The sequence below is a fragment of the Periophthalmus magnuspinnatus genome, chromosome 13 (genome assembly GCF_009829125.3).
Source record: "Periophthalmus magnuspinnatus isolate fPerMag1 chromosome 13, fPerMag1.2.pri, whole genome shotgun sequence".
NCBI lineage: Eukaryota > Metazoa > Chordata > Actinopteri > Gobiiformes > Gobiidae > Periophthalmus > Periophthalmus magnuspinnatus.
In genome coordinates, this window is record NC_047138.1 from 8,291,837 (window position 1) to 8,301,106 (window position 9,270).

Genomic DNA, 9,270 nt, shown 5'->3' on the forward strand with positions numbered 1-9,270 from the left:
TAAAGTCAGAATGTACACATAGTTTGCTTTCTAGTACAACTGCAAGGCTTTTACATAACCAATGTGTTCACAGACATTACTGCTGTTTCAGAGGAAATGAGAAGAACTGTAAGATTAAAGACCAGAAAACAGGTTTTAGCATTTTTCTTTTGCATTAAGATAGTAGTACGATCACATTTCATCCCTTGTGATACTTTTACTGAAATTCCCCAATGTACACTTGAATAAAATTAGAATCTACTTGACAATTAGTGCATTAATTAGTAATATGGCAGAAAACAGCTGTAGTAACTGTCGATTATTATTTGCCATGTTAGCGTCTGTGGTGGGTGCAAATAGTAGCAGGTTGTAGTTATGTAGTTACAGAAAGTAGTTGTAGTATTTTTTTTATTATTATTATTATTTTTATGTTAAGTATTTATTGTTGTGTTTTTTATTCTTTACTTCTATATTGAAAATGTTTCCTTCCATTTGTAGTAATGGATATTACTTGAGGTTTGAAGTACAAATACATTTCTGCTTAAGCCATAAACAAACTGACTTAACCAAGAGCCAAACAAAGGCAATATGTCTCAAAATGGCAAGTTGCCAACACAAGTCTGAATTCTTTGACAGGTTGCAAATATCACTGAGGGGCAAAGCAGAACAAAACCAGCAGTGGCTAACGATACCACACACTTGCACACAGACGTGCTATGTACGTAAACGTAGCAGCCGTAACGGAATACCTAAAATGATCCCGGCTTGAGCAATGTTGACTTTTCTTTTTCCTCCTGTGTGTGAGTTTTACGGCCACCACAGTCAAAACCATGGCCACAAAACAGGAGAAAAAGTGGAGCTGAAAAATCTATACCTTCTGGAGTGAAAAATCAAATTACAATCTCACCAGCAGAGGGTGAAATTTTCAATAAAACTCTAATATAATTACCATGACCAAAACGGCGCAATCTGCTGGGGAATAATGTCGGAAATGTGTATCAAAATCTGTCCACCTTTTTGATAAAGATAAATTATGCGTGTCATCAGTATTCCGAACAAGGAGAGCAGAACGCGTGCCAATCGTTTTTAGATAAAGTTCCCCGGACTGGTACGAGTTATCGCAGTATACAGGAGCAGACAGCCTGCTCTTTCAACCTGCACTTCCTTCACTCACTTTGAGGATCTATGTCCTGAATAATATGTTCTGTCCTTAAGCCTATCTGTGCTGACTTTGTAATAGTGGAAGTCTACAGATAAGCAAAACTAGGAGGACACTGCTACCTAAAAACTTAAGAAAAGGAATTAAAAAAGTACAGTATATGCATATAGAAGTGAATTTGTACAGAGTGATGAAAATGTACGACCTATGCCATAGAAATGAACACTTCAAAACAATAATTTCATCTTTTGAATGGTCAAGTGGCAAATGTGTCGTGTTAGCTTATATTTCTAATGCCACAGATAGGTCAGAATCAAGTACTTCTTTAAACAAATTTCAGTTCATATTCTTCACTTGCCATGTGCTGAGAGCTCACACACAGTATTAATGACCACTATGGAGCTTAACTTGGCTCATATGGCAGAGCTTCAGGCAAACTCTAATGGCATCTGGAATATCTATAGACCCCAGTCTCAGAAGGACCATCAGCTTAAACTCTAATTCAAGAGTCAAGCTGTTTTCTTAGGAGGTTACACTGAACTGAATTCTATCAACTTTGGACCAGTATTGAACAAATACCTTCATTTATTACACTGTGTCAAGGCTGACCTTTCAGAATGACCTCCAGCTCATCACGTAAGATGTCGAAAGTGCTGTATCTCGATGTGCTTTCTGGGATGATATTCTTCTTTAGCCAACCACCACAGGCATACTGGTAGAAGTTGTCGCACGGGTCCACTGTAGCATCCATGTTTTCTAGCAGCCGTGAAGCTATATGGGCAGAACAAATGTAGATAGTTAATATGCACTGACATAACTTTCAGTGTTACACAAGGCTATAGTTGTTTGTTTTATTTTGCTTTCTTTTACTATTTGGCTTCCCGTTCTCAAATGAGCTACTCTCTCACTTCTGTTTTCATTGCAGGTCAATTATAATAATATTGGCATAATAACTTTGTATAGTGCTGGTGTCAGAAGTAGTGGCCGACCAAGATCTTGGTCTGGAGTACTATCCTATTGTGCATGATTAAGTTCTAAATTGAGTGCTAACTACCTGAAGAACACATTTGTGGATGACATTTTGAGCGCTAATGAGAATCCATTCATTGATATCTATGTATAAGATATAGCTATACACAGTATAAAGATGTGTGAGAGTAGAGTTCAGCTCCAGTCAAATGAAACTCATCAGGGCTAGCAGTTATAGGGGCTAATTAGGAGCTGATTTCCATATTTGGAATTCCGACCACGAGTATCTTAGCAACCAAAGAGCTAATCAGGAGCGAGGCTGTTGAAGGTAATGCCTCTTCTCACCCACACTGTTGGTTCAGGAGGGAGCAGGCGCTTAGCAACGTTGTCAATCAATACTTGCTGCCTACGCTAGCGGGAGTGACCTTGGGGAAAGGCACCTGAGTTGTCTGTTATTAATGCTCATATCTTGATTCACAGATAAAATAGCGAAATAAAAATACCAGGACCCTATAGAATGGGTTAATACAAACATTTTAAGACCGAAATGACAAGCCTGGCAGCAGCAGTTACAGAGAGAGAGCTGACAATTTTTCAATAGAAAGTGAATTGGAATAAGAGTCGATGGAGCCGGAAGCATACCCATGCTCACTTCCTGTTTGGAAGGTTGCGTCTAGCATTTTAGCTATGTCTGTACAGTCTGTGGATATAGCATAGACTCCAGTTTGATACTCATGACAAATCTGATGAAATTCAGATCACATCTTTTGCACTCGCACCTCAGGAAAAGACGAAGAAAGACGAAGGCCAGGGGGGAAGAAGTAGTAACATCAAATTTGTACAGCTTGCACAGTTGTCAATACATAAAATAAAGAGATCCAGTCGTGACTGCAAACGTACACTATGGTCTTGCCAGGTGTTTCGTGAAAAGGTCAGACCTCTAAGTAATCTGAATACTCATTTACAGCAAGTGAAAGAGTAAAATTGATGTAATTTGTCTGTGCCAGGAATCGCGGCTGGAAGTCTGTTCACTTTTCGGGGGTGCAATTAAATAACATGAGGCAGCCCAGAGATCTCCTGTGACAAGGTTGTCTGTCAAATCTGACTGAAGTAGGACAGCACTCCTTCTGAACACTGGGGAAATTAATTGGCATATGTTGTTGGAGAGTCGAGTCTAATTGACTTTAGTACTAATGAACAGGTCCTCTATGAAAGACTCGAGCGTAGGTGTTACTTAAATATTCCAGGGAAATATTCAGCCATTGGAGAGTTCGACTGACATCAATATGGTGGGGGTCATCCGAGGAGTGCAGCGAAAGTGTAGATCCAATTAGAGGGACACTTGTTTTCTTTTTTCTTTTTTTTTTTATTATGTTCTAAACTAAAGATTGTGGGAACTCAGACAAGACTATAGAGTTATTCTGGCGGTCCATGAATAGTTGGAAAATAATAAAAAGCTGATGGTCATTTCCATTTAAAATAAATCAAACACGTTAACCACAATTAAACACAAAATTTCTATCATCTTTACGAGGACAGGTGACCCAGAGTAGTGAGCCACACCCATTCAAAGACATGTTTTCTTACTGAATGAGACATTGATTTGGGACAAACTTGAACGCTATCCCACAATGCAGCAGTGGTGGCTGTTTTTGTACAACTTTTGACATATTTACAAATGAAGAGATTCTATTTTTCCCTCCCTCAACAGATCTTAAGTCCCAGGGCACTGGCAGCATTCAAAGCCTGCCATCCCAACATCCCGCCCCTCTCTGGAAACACCAAAGCCTTTCATAGTAAGACAATAAAAGCACTCAAATTCAAACGCCAGGCTTACCTGATTGTGTGCAGTCTGCAGTGGTGCATATCTCATCTGAAGGGGGAACACAAAAGAAGCCATTACTGTCACAGTTTTAGACGCACTACCACTACTATCCCGTTCTCCTTGTGGCTTTCTTTGTTTTCGCTCACACTCTGTTAACAAGACTGCCTCCAATCTCCAGGAATAATTAAGGTGTTAAAGAGTATATTAAACACAGGCTGGGATAGGCACATACCCTAGAGTAAACTGTAAGAAACACCTCTGATAGCGTGTGGCAGCACATGACAACCATATTACTGTGCCCACTCAGGTAAAATCACAAGCTCATTAAGGGCTGTTAATATCCCTGACAGACAGTGCAAACATTAGCGCAGTGCGAGAATGGGGCTATTTTCCCATGTGTAATCACTGTTAATTACCGTGACCTTTGTATGTTCTTCCTGTGCTCCACCTTTTAATATTCGTATATAAATAACAACAGTCTGTACATCGCATGCTACTTTTGCACTGCCGTTGTTTAAATGAGCTACTTCTGAGTTGTACTGATACTACTCCACGTACAACGATGAGCATTGTTATAGTAAATCATTCACTCTAGGTTATAAAAAGAAAAATGTTGTTTAAGATTTAACTAGTGCAATAATCACGTGCAAAAAACAAAAAATAACAACTTACATTATAAGTTTATTGGTTATGCTACTGATTAACTACTACGTAACTTGAGCAAAATAAGTAAAAGGCAACATATTTGGTAAAATAAATGGGTACTTTTCAAATGGTCTTTATATTTTGGGCTTGTGCTCCGTACGTGATTTACGCTCCTATGATGTGAGTGAACGGTGTTTCCCGTGGTGAGTGGCAGGAGGTTTTCGGAGGAGTCCTGTTCGATTTTATGGCTTGCATTTTCAAACATCCATTTGTCATAATAAGACTGACATTTAGAGCAGCCGTACACATTCTTTCATATATTAAGCCCAAGTCAAAGAGGTGTGAAAACAGCACTTTGAGGGACGTGCCATCATAAAAAAGTGAAAAACACAAAAGGACCTTTGCACTTTGCATTTTTCTGGCTGCTTCAGTGGCTGCACGTTTGCACTGCTTTGAAAATGAGCTCAAGTCACTCTCAGATTTACAATAGTATCTCGTAGTCAGACAAAGCCTCAGCTGGAGGAGATCATGGGAATAAATTAAAGACTTAAAGTGTATTTCTAAATTGTTATGCTGGTGTTATCTGCTTACTTCTGGATACTCAGTGGGAGAAAGAAACAAGGTATTCATATTTGAAAAACCTACAGAAGTATTTGAAGTGCAAATCTGCTTTAAAACCTTAATTCAACTCAACTTTTACATTTTGTGCGTGAGTGTGTGGTTACTGAAAAATACTGCAGAGTACTAGCCAGCCTTTGGTGCAGGCCTTAAAGTATCTGCGTAAACTCGATATACATTGATGTACTTTCACTTCAACTTGAATCCCACACCACTTGAGATAAGCACTCACCATTCTTGTGCGTTGCAAAGAGTATGATGAGGGACACAATGACAATGAATAGCAGTGATACAATAGTAGTGAGCCCGATCTCCAGGGACGTCCAGCGGGGCTTTTTGGCCAGTTTGGGGGGGTTGTTCTCCGTCATCTTCAGCTCTCCTCGGTCTGTAGCCAGCTGTGTGAACTCACCTGGGGCAGAACACAAGACGTTTATTCAGCTTGTTTAGAGTAGAGTCATCACTGATTGAACCCCAGATGATGTGAAGGTTAGAGGAATGCTGCACTGTAAAAAGAGTGGAATGAACGCAGGGGTTGTCTGTAATGAGGTATTGACAGTTAGTTTTACATCTGGAGCTGCAGTGTAAGCCAGAAACAATCTATCTTTGCAAGTATATATCCGTGGCGCGTGTAAAAAGCCATCTGCTGCTATACACTCTTTTTTTTTTTTTTTTTTAGATTTTATCACAAATTACATCTGTCTTTCTAAGAATCGTACGCATCTTTAGCCGATTAAAAAGCGCTAAATCAGACACAACCAAGATTTAAATGTAATTCCCTCCCCAAATTGGACTTTATCAGTGTTATGAAAGGTAACAAGCAAGAACAAAAACGTACATGGCTGCAAGCTAATTATGATAGGTTAGATAACAGATCCCCAGAGAGACCAGGTATCTGAGACAAAACTGGGCAGTGTCTAAACGCGGGATTCACTTTTGACTAGCCCAGTTCAAATACAAAAAAAGTTTATGGTCTTATGTACCCCCATATGCACTTTTGCACCTTAATAAATCAAACAGGTTCATCTTGAGTATCACATTTCTAATTCACCGTATCCCCAGAGTACAAATTTGAACAGCAGTAGTATATATACATCTTTACCTTAGTGAGAATGTTGTTAAATGAATATGTTACTCCCCCTTATAAAACTTAAAGACCGCAATTCATGAAAAGCCATAGTGAATCATGCAGTTGTAAAATCTGTGACAGTTTGGAAATGTAGAGTAAGTCATAAAGGAGCTGGTGTAAAAAGACAATAGAAAGTTTCAAAGCTGAGAGTGACTCCTTACCCTCTAGTGGCACTGCACTTCTGACACTTCTGAGGAACACTAGCAGAATGCCCTCCGCTCTGCTCCTCTCTACTCACTACTACTGTTGTTTTCCCCTTCGGAGCCAAGTGGAAACTTTACAAAGTTCAAGCAACAAGCAGTTAAGTCTATCTCTGAAGGCAATTAATCCTTAATCCCCTCCGACGGTGCACACTAGCCACACACACTCACACATTTACAAGCTCGTGTCATGAGGCACTGTGCAGATGGGAGGGTCTCTGGGATGGAGGGGGGGCATAGACTTTGCACCCCCTACACTTTTCCTCTGTTCAGTCTGTTTCTACGACAGCTTCATGTCAACACCTTATTTATCTTATTTATAACCATTACTTTGCACATATTTGCTGGTTTCTATGTGGCTTGTACTCTAGGAAATGTGGTAAGTAATAGTCTTGTCTATTGTGTAAGTCCCTAATTTCAGGTTTCACCAAATTACACCCATATAAAATTTGTCTTTCTAGGATTTTTTTCATAGATTTAAATAATGAACCATTCTGACCAAAACTGGACAAGGTCTAAACAGGATGAATATAAAACCAGACTATGGACTATAAGGTCAATAGTAGGGTCAGATTTAAAAGACCCCACCCACAGTTTGAGAACCACAAACCCTTAATTAAAGTATTTGAGTAGTTTGGCTGAGAAAGTTGATATTTCACTTAAGGCACCAACTGACAGGGCCATTGCTCCAGTAAAACCATCTGGTGACTGTATATTACATTTATTTATCGTAATCCCAGCTAAAAAATGCACTGTCAAGAAAGTTATATGAAAAATGAAAAAAGAGGACATAAAGATGGAGTGTGTAGCTGGAATGTGCAGCAGGAATGAGACCAGAATAGTAAGAAGCTCTAAATCATTTTAAATGACTTGCTCCTCAGTGCACTGAGACATGTTCCAATCGGAGAGAGCCTCTGACTTGATGTCCTTCTTAATCTCTTATCTCTCACACAGACTGTTTGCTCTGTACACAGCCCGGATCAGCTCCCCAACAGTTTGTTTACAATCTATTTAAAGGGATTATTTTGTAAGACTGGAAGAATTATCTGTATCGCATTATATGTGCCCATGGACGTGCTTTGATTGATACAGTTTTATTATTATTTTATAATACTGAAAGAGCATTTGACGTCAAACCAAATTCATTAACCAATCATCACACACTAGAAGCCAACTTTTGTGCCATCACCAAGCCCAGCCAATTGGAGAGGAGAGTGTCATGGAGGGCATCCAATTGAACTCACATGCCAAATACAAATGAGAGGAAACTGGTCTTCTAAGAGATTTAGCTGATGCAAAACTGACTTTTCGATTAGCCTATTGAGTTATTTTTTACAATCAATGTGCTTTTCCAGACTAATTTGTGCTCTTGGGCTGCTGATGCTGTTGCTGGGTTCTGACTCATTCTCAAAATATATTAACATATTTTCATTCCTCCATCCACTTTAGTGGAACCACACAACAACACATAATCCCTTCTATGTTCAGTCAACATGTCATTGATATTTACATGGGAACAAGCTAAGTAACTGTGATTAGACAAAGGAGAAGTCCAGAAGTCTGGCCTAGTTTAACTTAAAATAACACCTTCTCTGGCAGAGGAGTTGCACAAGCCGGCCTGGCAAAGCTCTCTGTGGGGAACACTTTATATCAAAGCAGCTGTCCAAAACTGAATCCTCCTGCTTAGTCTTCAATATCTCTAAAACCGCTCTATTTCTAGTTGATATAAGAGCGTCAGCATCGGCACGTCAAACACTATTACTCAACTGTTTGGGATCTGACATTTTGATAGAAGACAATCTACGTCTAAACTGCACCCATAAAGACGCACCTTCACTCATGCCAGCCATCTAATCTCCTGTTGCATGTTGGGAACTCCAAGGGGGTGTCTTGAGCAACTGGTGCACGTTGGCCCATGTGTCGTCGAGCCGGCTGACGCGCACACGCACAGGCAAAAAAAAAAAAAAAAAAGCTCTCACGCGCACTCAGGACCAAACAGTGAGTGGCACAGACTCAAGAGCAGACGCACCATAGATCGCAGATGGAAATGTACAGTACAAACGACTTACCAGATGTGTCGGGGAATTTTCGATCGATGATATATAAGGGCATCACATCCAATGATCAAACATCCATCAAATCCACGGAGGGAAGGAAGTGCAAAGTGCGGAGCGATTCCAGTCCAGATGATATTTGCTTTCCCTTGAATGTGAACAGGACACACTGCGATCTGCCTCTCTCCTCTTCCCTCTTCTTCCCTTTCTATTCTAGGAGTGCAGACCCACACACAAACGCACGCACACCAACTACCTACTGTACCACCTCTACCGGAGACAGCGTGCACCTCGTCCCGTCAGACCGTAGCGTGCTGTTGCGCAGAGTGAACGAACCAGGAGTGAAGAGCAGAGGGTCCATAGAAACAGCCGGCTGACACAGAGCCAAGTGGCCGCCGCGCACTGTATGCTGTCGCTCTTGCGCGCTAGGGCGGTGTTTTGGAGTGACCCTGTCAGCCACTAGCGCTGTCAAACGAGGCTGAGGAGGCACAAGACGCAGGTGATCAGCCCGAAAAGCCAAATCATCCAATTGACACAGCCCCGTGCAACTTCTAAGTGACATAAAAACCCATTGTGAATCGGTCACACAAAACTTTAAGACGTTGACAACATGATTAGAACCAGACAGAGTGAAGTTTAATGTAAAGTCACGTGGGAATTATGGATTGTGGATAAAAAACAAAACAAAAAAACCT

At 40.5% G+C, this 9,270-nt stretch overlaps 1 protein-coding gene across 2 annotated transcripts in view; it reads right to left on the reverse strand.

Moving 5' to 3' along the window:
* LOC117380742 (neprilysin-like) overlaps nt 1-9,067 on the reverse strand; it is a 30,266-nt gene extending 21,199 nt beyond the window's left edge. The window contains exons 1-4 of one of the 2 annotated variants that reach the window (XM_033977577.2): nt 8,591-9,067; nt 5,428-5,604; nt 3,945-3,980; nt 1,748-1,909 (exon numbers count right to left, since the gene is read on the reverse strand). In XM_033977577.2, coding sequence (XP_033833468.1) covers nt 1,748-1,909; nt 3,945-3,980; nt 5,428-5,604; nt 8,591-8,633 — 418 coding nt within the window. In that variant the 5' untranslated portion in view covers nt 8,634-9,067. Of the gene's footprint in view, nt 1-1,747; nt 1,910-3,944; nt 3,981-5,427; nt 5,605-6,482; nt 6,645-8,590 lie in introns of those variants that run through there. The other variant, XM_033977578.2, reaches the window with a different exon arrangement.
* Nucleotides 9,068-9,270: the final 203 nt, after the last annotated feature.